The sequence below is a fragment of the Cervus elaphus genome, chromosome 2, assembly GCF_910594005.1.
Source record: "Cervus elaphus chromosome 2, mCerEla1.1, whole genome shotgun sequence".
Taxonomy (NCBI): Eukaryota; Metazoa; Chordata; class Mammalia; order Artiodactyla; family Cervidae; genus Cervus; species Cervus elaphus.
Window position 1 is genome coordinate 3,456,315 of NC_057816.1, and position 15,668 is coordinate 3,471,982.

The window sequence follows — 15,668 nt, forward strand, 5'->3', positions numbered from 1 at the left end:
CCGTGTGCTTCTGCCCAGGGAAGCCTGGGCACAGTGGTCTCCTCTCCCAGTCAAACCCTCCGTCACCCTCTCTTTCCCCTGAGCTTCTTCCTGAGATCATCCGGTTTCCTAGTCACCCTGAGAAAACCGGTGAGAAACAGTGGCTGGGAGTCACCCCGCAAAGAGACAGCAGCCGCCCCCCTCGGCCCCCCAGAGGGAGGCTGCACCCCCGGGGCAGGGGAGAGGGACCGGCTGTCCCGTGGGCCCGTCCAGGCCTGAAGGGGCCCCCGGGGAGCCGGGGTTAAGCAGGGCGAGCTGGCCTGGAAGAGGCCCGCTTGTGCCCTGGTCGTCAGGGCCAGGCACCTAGGGGGTCTGCTGCGTCTGCGAAGACGCACCATGCTTGTGAACCTGTGACTGACTGTGTTTAAGGAATCCACAGCCAGCCGAGAAGTGCAGCAAAACGGGGCCGGGGTGTCGCGCGCTGCTCATTCCTTGGTCACCTGGGCAGTGCTCAGAGTGGCCACAGGCTTCACCCTCCATGCCCAGCGCTCACACCAGGAGCTGTGGGGGAGGGGACTGCAGGGGGCAGGGCCCACCTGGGCGGCAAGTCAGTGCCGGGGGCGTGAGGCTGGGAGCCAGCCTGGCGGCGTGGAGCCCGAACCCTGGAGATCAGGGGAGGTAGCTCAGGGGGAGCTCGGCCCCCCGCTCTGAGCCGGGTCTGCCTTCCTCTCGGTGGTGGGCTTGGGAGAGGTGGAGGGTGGTGGGCACAGGGGCCTGCAGCCTGGCTGAGCCCTTGGAGGTGCCCAGTGCAGGGGCCTCAGGCCCCACCAGCCCACCGGACGTCACTGGAGTCCTGTCTACCTTCGTGCCGCAAGCGCCATCCCAGTAGGGACGGATGGGAGTCAGAGGGCAAGAACAGGCTGTGGCCAGCACCAGGAGCTCCCGACTGAGGGCCCGCATGGACGGCGTGTCGGCCGAGGTCCTGGTGACCCTAGCGTCAGGGTCCTGGGAGTGGTTGTCCCTCCCGTGAGCGGAGGGACCCATCGGCCTTAGCACCTTGCCAGCCAAGCTGTCTGTCTTTTCTGGCCTCTGGACCAGAGAGGAGGAAGGAGGGAGTGCCCGGAGGGAACAGGGGTGTCCGGGCGAGGGACAAGGCGGCCAAGTGTCGCGTTCCCTCCTAACCGTGCATGTGGGAGGCCCGCCGGGCAGGGAGCCTCTGGGCTTTGGCACGAAGCTGGCCACCCAGCAGCTGCTCCTGGGTCTGCCCAGGTGGACACCTCCGAGGCTCAGGCCGCTCAGGAGGTGGTCCTGTCCCCCCGCCCCCGGCAGCTGCGGGGACGTTCACTCCTGGGAAACAGCCCTGGCCGGCGCCTGTCTGGAGGCCCGGCCTCACCCTCCCGGTTTCCCCAAGGACCCCCCTCGCTCCCACAGGGCCCGCCCGCGTGTGACCCCTCCAGCTGGGCACTGCATTCCCCCGAGCTCACCGCCTGCCTCCTCTCCCCGCAGGTGAACAACGAGAACGTCGTCAAGGTCGGCCACCGGCAGGTGGTGACCATGATCCGCCAGGGCGGGAACCACTTGGTCCTCAAGGTGGTCACGGTCACCAGGAGTCTGGACCCGGATGACACCGCCCGGAAGAAAGGTGCCCGCCCCCAGCCCCCAGCCCCCAGCCTGCTCAAGGGACAGGGGGCCATCTCCCTGCCTCCTGTGCTCAGGCGCCCACAGGACGTCCCATCGCTCGCCCTCTGCGGGGCTCCCAGTCCCCCACTGAGAGCAGGAACCCCGTGGGAAAGGGCGCTTAGGAGGTCAGGGCCGCCCCCGTCAGGCCAGGCTGTGCTCAGCAGACAGACGGGGGCCTGGGGCTCCAGCTCCAGACTCTTGCATCAGCCCCTGCAGCAGCTCACAGCCTGGGCCAGGGGGAGGCAGAGGTCTGAGGGCCCACCCCGCCTCCCCAAGAGCAGTCACAGCTGGGGAGACCGGGCCTGAGTGAGGCCTGCAGAGGGGCGCCAGGAGCAGGCCAGACGCACCCCCTTAGAAAGGAGGCTGGAGACGCATGTGACAACTTCCAGAGCTTCCCGTGACCACCCCACCGCCGGCTCCCCGCCCCGGGGGCGAGGCCCCGCCTGAGCCTCCCCAGCAGGTCAAGGGCCTCCTGACCATCCTGGAAGGGTGTGCGAGGGCGGCGTCCCGGGCCTGGCTCTCACCTCCATCTCCCCCGCCCGCCCCCAGCTCCTCCGCCTCCGAAGCGCGCTCCGACCACGGCCCTCACCCTTCGATCCAAGTCCATGACCTCGGAGCTGGAGGAGCTCGGTGAGTGCCGGCTCCCGCCTGCCCTGGCCCAGCACCCGGCGTGCCCGCGGGCTGGCCTCGCAGAGCCCCAGCCTGTGCATGCCCCCCGCTTGCCCGCTTGCCCCTCTCCCGGCCCCAGCGCCCAGGAGGCTGTCAGGAAGCCTCCCTGAGCCCGGGTCTCCCACACTGGCCCCCCGCGTCCCTCCTGGGCTCGGGGGAGCTTCGCCGTTGGGCCTCCTCTCTCTTGGTTCGTCTAACGTTGTTCTGTTTTGAATTTTTGGGCCTCTCACTAGTGGATAAAGGTAAGCAGACCCCTGTGGTCTAGGGTGCCCGCGAGATCTTTCCTCTCATGCGTGGCTTGGTCCAGAAGGCCGTGGCCCCAGCTGAGGGTGGGCACAGACAGCAGTGGGCTGGCGGGCCTCAGGCCAGGGCACGGGGCTTGCTGGGGCCTTCTCGAAGGGACCGCAAGAGGCAGAGGGCTGTGGCCGCTGGGCCCCAGGCGTGGCCTGGGGAGGGCGCGCAGAGCCACGTGGGCCCCGGTCCCGGCGGCCGCGTGGCTCATGACGAGGATGCCACCGGTGCTGGTGAGCTGCCATCCCGGGCAGTCCCCGTGGCTCAGGGGCACGTCCTCCAGGAGGCCGCTCTGCCCACACAGGAGCGGCCAGCGGGCTGATGGCTCACTTGGCTGAGAGGGCTCGGTGGGCAGGGAGGAAGCGTAGCATCTGTGACTCGGCGCAGGGCAGGTTCCAGGGGCTTGAAACCAGCCCTGGGCCCCGGAGCTGGTCCCCGCAGGCCCAGCCCGTCCGGGGGGCAGAGTTTGAGCGCCCTCGCTGGTCTGAGACTCTCTGGGCGCTCCGATCGGGCCACGGCCTTAAGGGGGAGACCTTTGGGCCCTTCTGTCCAGAAGGACACAGCGGCCTCTCCCCCTTTGCGGCTCCTCTGACAGGGTCTCCCGGGGCCCGGGCCGGCCCCTGTGAGCGCCCCTTGCCCGTCGCCGCATGCTGGGGCTACACCTGCAGCTGGGTCGAAGGCCTAGGTCTTCTAGAAAGTGGCAGCCCTGCCGCGGGGCCTCCCACCCCTCACCCAGAGCCCCCTTCCTCCAGCCCCTTCTGGACCACACCTTGTCTGTCCAAACAAGACTCCAGAAACCACTCCCCTGCACCCAAGCCTGGCCCAGCCCCCCGAGAGGGGCAGCAGTGTGACTGTCCACAGGAGCTTCCCTAAAACTGGGTGGCGTTTACCACGAGGGCTCCCCCAGGAGGACCCAGGCAGGTCACCTCTCGGGGGGGCTCCAGCTGCGTCAGCCCAGGGCTGAGGGTCCTTCCTGAGAGCCGCCTCGGTGCGTGACGCCCACCACGGCAGGGGGGACAGGGGCTGTAAGAGGAGAACCCCTTGTCCCCCGTGGACAGGGCAGGCCCCAAGGTCCCAGGAGAGCGGACTGCGCCCCCTCGCCCACCTGCATCTGCCTCGGACCGCAGGGCCCCCGTGGTGGGATGGGGGGTCATCAGGCCCCCAGCGAGGGAGCCCAACCTGGGCCCCAGGAAGCACTGCCCCCCGCCCCCGCCACCCTGGGACTCACGCTGCCCTTTCTGTTTGCAAGCCTCCGTCCGGAAGAAGAAGGGTAAGGGGCGAGCCCACCCCCCCGTGGCCCTCACTCGGTGTCCAGACTGTGTCGTGACCTGTGCTGTCTTCTCTCTGCTCGGGGACCTCCGGGGCGCCCAGCCCGGGACGCGTCCCGTCTCAGTGTGACGTCTGCCCCGCCCCTCCCCGTCTGTGGTCGCCCAGCGTGTCTGCGTCTCCCTGAGTCGTGTCCACATCATCGACGTGTCCACTGTCGTCCAGAGGGGCCTGTCTGGGTCAGGGCTGGGGGGGCCTTCCCGCGGGTGGGTGGTCAGGGTGTGGGCCAGCAGGGCCCCTGGCAAGCGGATCGCTGACGGCCCTTTGCTGTGGGCAGGGACTGCCGCCCTTTAACTCCCAGAAACCCCTGCCCTCCAGGACGCCCGCTCTTCACGGGCAGGAAGACTGCCCTGGAACTGGCAGGCCACACTGCTCCCTGCCCCCGGCTGGCGGTGGCTCCACAGGGGACCCGGCCTCCGCTCTGTGAGCAGCCCCCCCGCCCCCTGCAGCCAGGCCCCCCAGGACGTGCCTGTCCCCAGCAGTCCCCATGGGCAGGGCGCTTCTCATCTGGTCGCTGGAGACTTAGAGGTGCAGAGGAGGGAGGGGAACTATCGCAGGCCACAAAGACACGACGCAGCACGCGAATCGCTGAGATGGAGCAGGGGGCAGTCCTTGGAGTCCGGCGGGACTGCATCTGGGGTCTCCGGTCCGGGAGCACCAGGGCGCACCTCTCTCACCCACAGTCTCCCAAGGCAGGCCGACCCCGACAGCCTCTCTCTGCAGCGGTCCTGGGCCTCCACCCCCCAACCCCGCTCGGAGATTCCCCGTGGGCTTTCCAGGCTCCGTCGCCCTCTTGACCATAGGGCAGGTGCCCAGGGCACGGGAAGTTCCCTGGGGTCACCTTACCCTCTGAACCCACTTCAGTCCAAGGCCAAGGCCAAGCCCAGCCAGCATGAACCGCTGTGTCTGCCCACCGCGCCTTCCAGAAGAGGCCCCGCACCTGGGCCGCGGGGGCCCCGTGGCCATCATTGGGCTGGTGGGGAGGGCTGCCGCCAGGAGGAGCAGCTCAGACTCAGGCTGGCCCGGCCTCAGGGGCACGTGCGGCCTGCCCCCACCCACCCCAGGGGCCCCGGCAGCCAAACACCCTGGACTGCAACAGCGACAGAAGTCGTGTCCTGGCGCTCAAGGACAGACATGTGTCCCGTGTGGCCTGCCTGGGCCGGGGCAGAGTCACACAGAGGACAGGCAGGACTCCTGGAGAAGGGGGCCCACCTTCCTTGCACAGTGGAGAAAGTTGGATGTGAATTTGAATTTGACCTTAGATGCCTCCATTCAGTCCTTGAGGAATCTCCCGAGGACCTGCTCTGTCCCCAGAGGTTGTCTTCATGGCCACTGTGAGGGCCACACAGGGCCAGGGAGGCTCCAAGCAGAAGCCGGGCCAGAGGGGAGGGGCCTGCTTTACCGCTGCCTCTGGGCCGGGGAGGGTCAGAGTGCCCCGCCCCACCCCTGGCACACCCGCACGGCCTCTCCTGGGAAGATTAAAGAGATGGGCGGCCAACAGCTGCCGCTTCACCAGGAGCGGCTTGTCTGTGCCATCTGGTGCCATCGATGCTTAGCTTCCTCAGAAACTGTGTCGTGGAGGAAACCCTGAGAGTGTACCCTCTCACCCCAAGACAGGGCGAGGCTGGCCCCACCCCCCTCCCCCCAAGGGCCTGGCAGGACCCCCTGTTCAGGGTCACTAGGAGGGACAGGCTTCCTGGAGGTCCCCGAGATTAGGATGCATTTTGTGAAACGACCGCCCGAAATGCTCCAGGATCTGAGAGTCCGAATCTCAGCCGTGCCAGGCATTTCCGGAGCAGCTGGGGGCACCCTCCTGATGGTCCTGAGGAGCGGGGCTGCTGGATCCAGCCCTGAACGTGGCCCCGGACAGATGGGGGCCCAGGGATGGGGGGGTGTCTGCAGTGGGTGGACACCCCGTTTCCCCCAGGGGAGACTAGACCACCAGGGCACGGTGTCAGCCTGGCCTCAGCTTCCCCTCCTTGCCCCAACTTGGGGGGAGGTCATTCCACTCCTTGATTCAACGCCTCCCTCCTACAGACCAAGCCAGTGACGTCTGCTGAACGACCTGGGGCTTCCCCAGCAGGAGAGCTCGGGCACACGGGCGACTCAGCCTGTGCTTGGGGGAGTGCTCATGGGTGGGGGCTCTGGGGTCAGGCAGGAGCACCCCACTCGTGCTCTGGTCCCCGAGAGAGGCGGGGTGCCTGCGCCCTGCCCCCCATGCTTGACATCCGCCCCCTCCTCCCAGGAGGTATGCAGCCCGCGGTCAGTGGGCACCACGCCATGTGTTTGCTTAGAAAATTAAAATACAGGGTCACTTCCAGGGTGTTTGCATCAGCTTACTCCTAGATTGTTTCTGAAGACTTGACAGTTTTCCAGCCTGTCGGCAGGGTGGCCTTCGGCCTCAGAGTGCTTCACTGTAAGCCCGCGGGGCCTGGGCTGAGTAATCTCAGCACCGACAGAAACCCAATCCCAGGCTTGCATAAAAGAAGCAGAATAATCCTCGTGAGCCTGGAAGCAGGAACAAAAACCCAGTCTCACAGTGTTCCTGAAAAGCCTTCGTGGGCCAGTAAACAAGCCCTGCACCGCAGGGGCTGAGCCGGCTTGAGACGAGGCCCGGAGGGGACCCGGGCCCCCGGGGGACGTAACCTGGGCCTGCCCTCTGCATCTGAATGGAAGAAATCACACTAACCACCCTCAGTGGGAAACAGAACACCAGCCCCCAACATAACCCCCGCAGAACAAGGTGCTCTCGTGTGTCCCGGCTCCAAAGACTGCGTAGGTGTCGTGGAGACCAGAGGGCCAAGGTTACACAAAGGCCGGGACCGTCCACGTCAGGGTCGCCATGGCTCCAGGGATACACCCCCAAATACACCCCAAGACCACCCATCGGGATGTGGTGTGGTGAGCAGGGTGCATACTTCTCAATCAGCCTGACCAGACAGGCCGTTCCGATGGCACACCCGGATTTCCACTGTCAGCCAGGTCTGCAAGCTCCCCACTGGTCCCGGAGTTCCAGCGGCACGAAAGGCGTCAGCTCCTCATTTTCAGGCTTCAGGATGGGGACAGTCCCCCCTATAACCAGGCTCTTGTTAAGATGAGAAATGGAATGAAGGCGGCTCAAAGTCCCACCAGGGTCGCCTTTGCCTCCCCTGCACACACCCACCGTCGAGGGGTTTTGGGAGTGCCTGCCACATGCCTGGGGCCCCAAGACCACGGTGTTCCGCCGGCTCTGTCCAGGCCTGCTTCCTGGCTTCCACTCCAGCCTGCTCAGTGGGGTGGACTGGCCCAGTGAGCTGGGCAAACCCCAGAAGTGGACTCGCGGGGCCCCACTAGGAACAGGAGGTCTCAAAGACCCAGCTGTGTAACTGTCTCCGTCAGGAGCCCCTTCCCGCCCTCATGGGAGGCCCTGCAGGCTGCAGCCACTCAGCCTTGCCCTAACTCAGGGGCATCCTCTCCCCCGGGGGTAGGGCAGCCTGCCCGAGCTGCATGGGCTGAAGCTGAGGCTGGGCCCAAGAAGGCAGCCAGACCCCTGGATGGATGTCCCCACGTGGGAGCTGGCCCTGACACCCCGCCATCCCTGGAGGAAGAGCCACACCCCGGCCGAAACAAGGGCGGCAGCCAGCGTGAGGGGCCTGGATTCCAGGGACGGGCCAGAGGGGCAGGAGGTGGGGGAGAGCTGCACAGCAACAAGGGAAAGCCCCACCCGAAGAGAAGTCCGGCCCAGGCTCGCTTCGCAGCGGAGGCGCACTGCTGGGACAGGGTGGGCACGGGGGCTCGTGAGGCAGGAGGGTTCCCGGCCCCGGGAACGCAGGCAGGGAAGAGCGCGGTGACCACAGCTGGGGGTCCCCACCGAACACGGATGCTTCCGACCAGCTCCCAAAGGGTGGACACTTGCTGGGTCTGGCGCATCCACGGGGAAGAGGCTGGGAGAGCTGCGGGTCCCAGAGTGAGGAGGATCGGGGGGATCCCCCCCATGCTGCCGCCGCCTGAACCCCTCTGCCTTTCCGGGCTAGGCGCGCTGGCACTGTGCAACCCTGGCCCTGGTCCAGGATGGGGTCCTGAGAAGCCAGCGTCCTGCCCGTTGGTGGTGGGCGGGCCCCAGCGGGCCCCTCTTGTTGGAGGTCTGAGGGAACTTTTCCAGGGGCTGCGCTCCTCCTGGGCGGCCCCTGCTAAAGGCAACTGCTGCAGCATCTTGGGCCGGGCACCAGGGTGCCAGTCCTGTGACTCATGCTGGCCTCGCAGCTTGGGGTCTGCCAAGACCCCAGAAGCCTGAGCCGTTCTGACAGCATGAGCTTCGTGGGGAGTCACAGGACCCCAGGAGGGGTTGGGGTTCAGCTCGGAGAAGACCTCAGGCTGTGGACAGAACGCTCGGGCTGCGAGGAGAGTGCGGTGCCTCTCGGGGTTCCACCAGGCCCTCTTCACCCTGGCTTCCCACTCCCCAGGGGCGCCTCCCATCGCAGCAAACCAGGGTCCCCTTCCAGACGCTGGTGCCTGAATGCAGTCGCCGGGTTCCCCCCACACACACACAAAAGTTTAAATTTACATTTTCAAATAATTTCTTAAGCTGTAAGCATCACTAATAACTGACCCTCGGCTTGTTTATTCACAAGCAACTAAGGCCTACTTTCTGGGGTGAGGGAGACCCCCCACATACAGCAAAGCCCAGACTTCCACTGGCTCCGGAGTGGCGGCTGCCTCCGCTCCCCAGCCCCACCCCTGCCTACACCCACACTGCCCAGTCGCCTCCATCCTTGGGTCCTGGGTCCTGAGACCCTAGCAGCTGCATTTACAGGGGAGCCACACCGCTGAGCTGTTAGAAAGAGATTCACGACATTGACTTAGCTCCCACCTCCCGGAATGAACAGCTCTAGTGGGAAGAAGGCAATGCCCTCGAGTCGCAGGGCCTTGGAGGCTGCGCTGCTGTTGGGAGGGTCTCCTCTCCCTCCTGTTCACATGCGGGGTGGGGGGCCGGGGCCTGTCGGTGTCCGTGCTTGCGGCTGAAGCGTGCGTGCGCCGTGCCACTTGCACGAGAAAAGCTTTCTTCAAACGCAGAAGGCACGTGGGCACTTTTCCCGCAGCCCCCTGCCCCATTGTGACGCCCGTCCTGACGGTCCTGCTCCCGTTGCAGATAAACCCGAGGAGATCGTCCCGGCCTCCAAGCCATCCCGGGCCGCTGAGAGCGTGGCGCTGGAGTCCAGGGTGGCCACCATCAAGCAGCGGCCCACCAGCCGGTGCTTCCCCTCCGTCTCGGACGTGAACGTGAGTGCTCACCCCCCGCCCCGGCATCCACACCCGGAGCCCTGATCTGAGCGCACAGGCGGGCACCCCAGTGCGGGGCAGACCGCAGCAGAGGACGGACCTCTCACCGTGGACCCGCTCCCTTGGCACTGAGGGTCCTCCCACAGGACACGTGGAGCAAAGCCAGCCTTCGGGTGGAAGACACCCAGCCCCACCCTCGTGGCAAGCTGAGTCCCAGCATGCACGGGGGCCCCTGCCTCTCCGAGGTCTCAGGCCCCCGTGAGTCCCAGGGGCCGACTCCCGCCTGGGCAGTGGCGGAGACCACCGCGGCCGCCAGCGCCAGCCGAGCCCAGAAGGCTGCTGCTCTCAGGTCCCAGACACGCCCCTCTGCACCCCAGCTTCGAACCTGCGGCCAGAGCTGAGCACTGTCCGTGACACTTAAGTATTTTCTCTGACTCCGCTTCAGACTGACTCACTCTATTTAACCTTGCCTTTTCTTAATAATGCCAAACCGGCACACCTCAGATGGCAAAGAATCTGCCTGCATTGCCGGAGACCTGGGTTCAATCCCTGGGTTGGGAAAATTCCCTGGAGAAGGGAAGGGCAATCCACTCCAGTATTCTTGCCTGGAGAATCCCATGGACAGAGGAGCCTGGCGGGCTAGTCCAGGGGGTTGCAGACAGCGGACACAACTGAGCAAGTAACACTTGCGCTTTCTTTCACCTTTCTTAATAATACCCATGAGTGTCGTTAATTTGATGTGCCGGTTTTCTGTAATACATGTTAATGGTAACAGGATGTTCACGCTGCCCCCCCATCTCAGGCACTCCGGGGGTGACTGCCCTGCGTGGTAGCCCCACACCCACCCTGTCCCAGAGATTCCAAGCCCAGCACCCGGCAACAGAGCAGAGCCGGCCGGGCGGAGGCCCGGAGCCGGGTGAGGCGGGGTCTCAGAGGAGCAGACCCCTTGAAGCATGAGCCCGGGGGGCCTTTGGGCTCTAATCCATCTGTGCCCTGAGCCACCCTCCAATGCCTCCGGGTGGGGGCCAGCCAGCAACCTTGGCTTTGCAGTCCAGAAGCGGCAGGTGGTGTGGGGGCCGGCCAGGGGGTCTGTTCCCAGTGCAAAGGAGGGGCGTGCCAGGCTCTTCCCGGGCCGGGGAGAAGGGCAGCACCTCCGCAGGTCCCACACGCTCGCTCGCTCTGCACCACGCTTGGTGGGCCCTCCACCGCAGCCGCTGCCATCTGCCGCCCTCGGAGGCAGATGTGGCCGGGGTCCGATGCCCACCAGCCAGCGCCGGATGCGCTTTCCTCCAGGACACGCATCCTGGCCCTTCTCTTGCTCAGTCGACGTCAGGCAGACCTCGGTTCCACCGAGTAGGGTCCACCAGGGTTTTGAGGGCAAGGAGGGCCCCCTTCTGAGTCCTGGACGCTCGGGTGCTCCCAGGACAGCTGGGGGGAGCCAGGGGGCAGGGCTCCGTGTCTGCTGGCTGCGGGGGGCTGGTCCCCCATGTGTCACTCAGCTCTCTGGTTTGCAGTCCGTGTACGAACGCCAGGGCATCGCCGTGATGACGCCCACCGTCCCCGGGAGCCCGAAGGGCCCGTTCCTGGGCCTCCCTCGAGGTACGATGCGAAGGCAGAAGTCAATAGGTAAGCAGAACATCCACGCCCACAGAGGTGGCCTGGGCCCTGCCCACTGGAGGGCACCCTGGGGAGCCCCTGGCCCTCTGAAACTTCCCTGCCCTCTGGAGTCCAAATCCATGGTGACTTACGACCTCACAAGCCAAGTATCCGTGATGATACCAACATGGGGGGGGTCCACAGTCCAGGGTGGGTGGTGGTGGGCAGGCAAGGTTCAGGGGTCCCCTCACCCCCACCCCGCGTGGTGAGTGACTGGCAGTGTGGGCCCACACCCCCATGAACGGCCACCGTCGCGTTCGGGGGTGCACTCAGCAGACATACTACGTGGGGTGGCTGAGCCGGCTTCTCGCTCCCTGAGGGGACAGTACCGTGGCGGGTTGGGACTGATGCCTTCTCGTTGACATCACATGCTTCCTACTGACTCGGTTCCGAGCGAGGTCAACACGACCCCTAAACCCAGCCCCTCTGACAGTCCAGCCCGGCCTCTGCCGCGTGAATTCCCAGAGGCCCTGCGGACACTGGGCGTTCGGCCCCGCCGCATGTCCAGCACTGGGGCTGCAGCCAGCGGCGCCATGGCCAGTTGGAGGGGGACCGCGGCGGGCAGGACCTGAGTGGTGAGGGACGGCGGAGGTGGCGTCTGCGGGTCCTCAGGCCCCCCTGCCCCTGAGGGGCTCGGGGCGCACACGCCATCTCCTGCCCTGGCTCTCGAACTGGTCAATAACAATCCATTTCCTCCTGTCAGACAGCAGAATCTTTCTATCAGGTTAGTGAACCTTGTGGTTTGGAGTCTGTCACGTGAATGTAATGGTTTCCTCCATAAGGCGTATTCGTAAATCACTCCTTGTGAGGTGCACGGGGCCATGGGCTGCGTCCCTGCCGTGCCGGGAAGCCCTCCCACGGAGAGCCGTGTGAGATTTGGAATACCCTTATCGAGCAGAAGTTTTCTTTGGGATAAGCTTTCGGAGTCTGTCCTAGGAGCTTTTTTGATTTGAAGTTCTCTGTTCTGTTACCGCTTTGAAAACCCTGCATGGCCCCCCACGGGACCCGCGTACCTGCCGTCTGTCCTCGTCTGTGTCCTGCTTCCTGGGTCCAGAGTGCGTCCTGTTGATGGTTTTTATACCTTGAACTGTCGGAAGGAACCTGGAAGCCCACCTAAAGGGCACACCAGAGCTCTGGGCCCCAATGCGGCCATCTCCCTCCCCTGTGGGTCCCCAGGACCCTCTCACCCAGCCCCACAGGCTTCACTGGGTCCAGTCATCCAGTCAGACCGTGGTGAGTGGGGACCATGGTGAATTGCCAGGCCCATCAGCTCAGCCCAGAGGGTCTCAGGACCCAGAGGGGCTGTGTTCGCTCGGGATGCTACTCCTGGGGTCCTGGTTGGAGCGTTGGGGCCACCCAGCCATCCTGCTGGGGGCCCAGGAGCTCCGGGACCCTTGGGGGGAGCCCAGATAAGTCAGGCAACAAAACGGGCCCTTGTTGAGCGGACGAGGCCGCCCCAGGGCCTGCACCCCCGCAGGATGTCGGTGCTGTGATGCCCCGGGCAGCAGCCCCTTCCCCCTCCCTCAGCCAGTACAGCAGCTGGTGTGCCCTTTGTCTCGCTTCCAACGGGCAGCTCCACAGCCTCAGTCCTAAACCCCAGAATGCCCCCTGGGCACCCTGGCCAGGTCTGAAGGAATAGAAGCCCCTGATCTCGGCTGTCCCGCCCCCCCACACACACACATACATGCACACACACATGCATACGTGCAGTCCCAGGGAGTGGGGCACCCTCACCGCCCCGGATCACACCGCTGCCCTGGGGACCTTGGAGGGCCGCGCCCGGGGAGGCGGGCGGCCCCATGCCCACGTCCTCGTCCCCCAGGTCTGTGGACAGGAAGGCCGGGGAGCTCCTCCTGGCCTCCAGCCGCTTCTCCCAGGTTGCAGACGGTCCCAGAGAGACAGACAGAACACCCCGCAGACAGGAGGGCTCAACAGCACGCACTCTGGGCCTCCTGGTGCCTCTCCATTTTTTGGCTCGGAACGGGCCGCGTGACCTCTTGACGTTGTGGCTTGTGTGCTGTGTTCCGTGAACCAGTGTGCCTCGTGATTCCTTGTGAGTTTGGAGGAGACTTAGCGTGTCACACCACCCTCGGAGCGTCGCGGGCAGTGTGTCCTCTCCGTGATGTAAGTCTAAACCTGTCTTCTGCTTGTAGGGATAACGGAGGAGGAGCGTCAGTTTCTGGCCCCGCCCATGCTCAAGTTCACCAGAAGCCTGTCCATGCCGGACACCTCCGAGGACATCCCGCCTCCGCCGCAGTCGGTGCCCCCGTCGCCGCCGCCACCCTCCCCCACCGCCTACAACTGCCCCAAGTCCCCGACTCCGCGAGTCTACGGGACGATCAAGCCCGCCTTCAACCAGAACCCCGCCGCCAAGGTGTCCCCGGCCGCCCGCTCCGACACGGTGGCCACCATGGTGCGGGAGAAGGGGCTCTACCACCGGCGGGAGGTCGACCGCTACTCACTGGACTCCGAGGACCTCTACAGTCGCGGCGCCGGGCCCCAGGCCAACTTCCGCGGCAAGAGGGGCCAGATGCCCGAGAACCCGTACTCCGAGGTGGGGAAGATCGCCAGCAAAGCCGTGTACGTGCCGGCCAAGCCCGCCCGGCGGAAGGGTATGCTGGTGAAGCAGTCCAACGTGGAGGACAGCCCCGAGAAGACGTGCTCCATCCCCATCCCCACCATCATCGTCAAGGAGCCCTCCACCAGCAGCAGCGGCAAGAGCAGCCAAGGCAGCAGCGTGGAGACCGACCCGCAGGCCCCGGAGCAGCCCGGCCAGCTGCGGCCGGACGACAGTCTGACCGTCAGCAGCCCCTTCGCCGCCGCCATCGCCGGGGCCGTCCGCGACCGCGAGAAGCGGCTGGAGGCCCGGAGGAACTCCCCGGCCTTCCTGTCCACGGACCTGGGGGACGAGGACGTGGGCCTCGGGCCGCCCGCCCCCCGGGCGCACCCCTCCAAGTTCCCCGAGGAGGGCGGCTTCGGCGAGGAGGACGGCGGGGAGCCGCTGTCGTCACCGGCGCCCCGGGAGCCCGAGAACCACTTTGTGGGTGCGGGTGAGGCCGGAGCTCAGGGTGAGGCTGGCAGGCTGCCGAACGCCCCGGGCCAGGCCAAGGCGCCGGAGGGCAGCCCCGTGGCGCCCCCCCGGAGCGGCAGCGCGGCGGGCCCTGAGAACTACGTGCACCCTCTCACCGGGCGGCTGCTGGACCCCAGCTCCCCGCTGGCTCTGGCGCTGTCAGCGAGGGACCGGGCCCTGAAGGAGTCCCAGCAGGGCCCCAAAGGGGAGGCCCCCAAGGCCGACCTCAACAAGCCTCTCTACATCGACACCAAAATGCGGCCCAGTGGGGAAGCGGGCTTCCCTCCGGTCGGCAGGCAGAGCGGGCGGGGGCCCCTGCGGCGGCAGGAGACGGAGAACAAGTACGAGACCGACCCGGGCAAGGACCGCAGGGACGACAAGAAGGGCGTGCTCGTCAACATCGTGGACGCGTCCCAGCAGAAGTCAGCTGGGCTGCTGATGGTCCACACAGTGGACGCGGCCAGGCCGGAGGACTTCCTGCAGGAAGAGGACGAGAAAGCCGACCCGGAAACGCAGCCAGACCATCCGCCATCCGAGGCGCCTGAAGGCGCCCCCGAAACCGAAGGTGCTTTCCCGACCCCCGCGGGCCCCGAGCCCACGGCCGCCACCGCCGCCGCGCCCGGCAGGACCATCGTAGCGGCGGGCTCTGTGGAGGAGGCGGTGATCCTGCCGTTCCGCATCCCTCCTCCGCCTCTGGCATCCGTGGACCTGGACGAGGATTTTATTTTCACAGAGCCATTGCCTCCTCCCCTGGAATTTGCCAATAGTTTTGATATCCCCGATGACCGGGTTGCTTCTGTCCCCGCTCTCTCAGACCTGGTCAAGCAGAAAAAAAATGACACCTCCCAGTCCCCTTCCTTGAACTCCAGCCAGCCAACCAACTCTGCAGACAGTAAGAAGCCGGCTAGTCTCTCAAACTGTCTGCCCACCTCATTCCTGCCGCCCCCTGAAAGCTTTGATGCCGTCACGGACTCCGGGATCGAGGAGGTGGACAGCCGGAGCAGCAGCGACCACCACCTCGAGACGACCAGCACCATCTCCACGGTGTCCAGCATCTCCACCCTGTCCTCCGAGGGCGGGGAAAACGCGGACACCTGTACAGTCTATGCAGACGGGCAAGCCTTTATGGTTGACAAACCCCCAGTACCTCCCAAGCCAAAAATGAAGCCCATAATCCACAAGGGCAACACCCTCTACCACGACGCGCTGCTGGAGGAGGACGTGGACAGCTTCGTGATCCCCCCCCCTGCACCTCCGCCGCCGCCTGGCGGGGCCCAGCCTGGCCCCACGAAGGCCATCCAGCCAAGGACCTCCAGGTTGTGGGGGGACGTCTCGGAGGTCAAAAGTCCGATTCTCTCAGGCCCAAAGGCGAACGTGATTAGTGAGTTAAACTCAATCCTGCAGCAAATGAACCGAGAGAAATCGGCAAAGCCAGGGGAAGGACTGGACCTGACACCGGGAACCAAGCCCGCCGGCCTCGCCCCCAGGTAAGTGCCCGCGACGGGCGTTCCTCGTCCAGCGCTGACCAGGAAGTGCCCCGGGGAGCAGAGGCACTCCCGAAGCGGATCCAGGAGGGCACGCCCAGAGCTGGCCGTGTCTGCCTCCTTTCTCCCGGCCTGGACTCTGGTGCCGCGGACCCCCACGCAGAGATGGGCCATGAGACCCGGCCACACGAGCCATCCCCGCCGTGGCTTCCAGGGAGGAGCCCCGCTCTCTCGCCCCCCATCCTCCAGAACCA

The 15,668-nt window shown here is 65.8% G+C and overlaps 1 protein-coding gene and 1 long non-coding RNA gene across 4 annotated transcripts in view; one reads left to right on the forward strand and one right to left on the reverse strand.

Annotated features, from left to right (window-relative positions):
- SHANK2 (SH3 and multiple ankyrin repeat domains 2) overlaps positions 1-15,668 on the forward strand; it is a 554,292-nt gene that overhangs the window by 525,194 nt on the left and 13,430 nt on the right. For 2 of the 3 annotated variants that reach the window (XM_043924118.1, XM_043924126.1), the window contains 7 exons: positions 1,486-1,621; positions 2,209-2,289; positions 3,869-3,889; positions 9,074-9,204; positions 10,719-10,830; positions 11,564-11,584; positions 13,014-15,417. In XM_043924118.1, the coding sequence (XP_043780053.1) occupies positions 1,486-1,621; positions 2,209-2,289; positions 3,869-3,889; positions 9,074-9,204; positions 10,719-10,830; positions 11,564-11,584; positions 13,014-15,417 (2,906 nt within the window). The remainder of the gene's footprint in view (positions 1-1,485; positions 1,622-2,208; positions 2,290-3,868; positions 3,890-9,073; positions 9,205-10,718; positions 10,831-11,563; positions 11,585-13,013; positions 15,418-15,668) is intronic. The other variant, XM_043924122.1, reaches the window with a different exon arrangement.
- The window catches only part of LOC122708051, a 45,188-nt gene that overhangs the window by 13,303 nt on the left and 16,217 nt on the right, over positions 1-15,668 (reverse strand). The gene's annotated exons all lie outside the window — the stretch shown is intronic.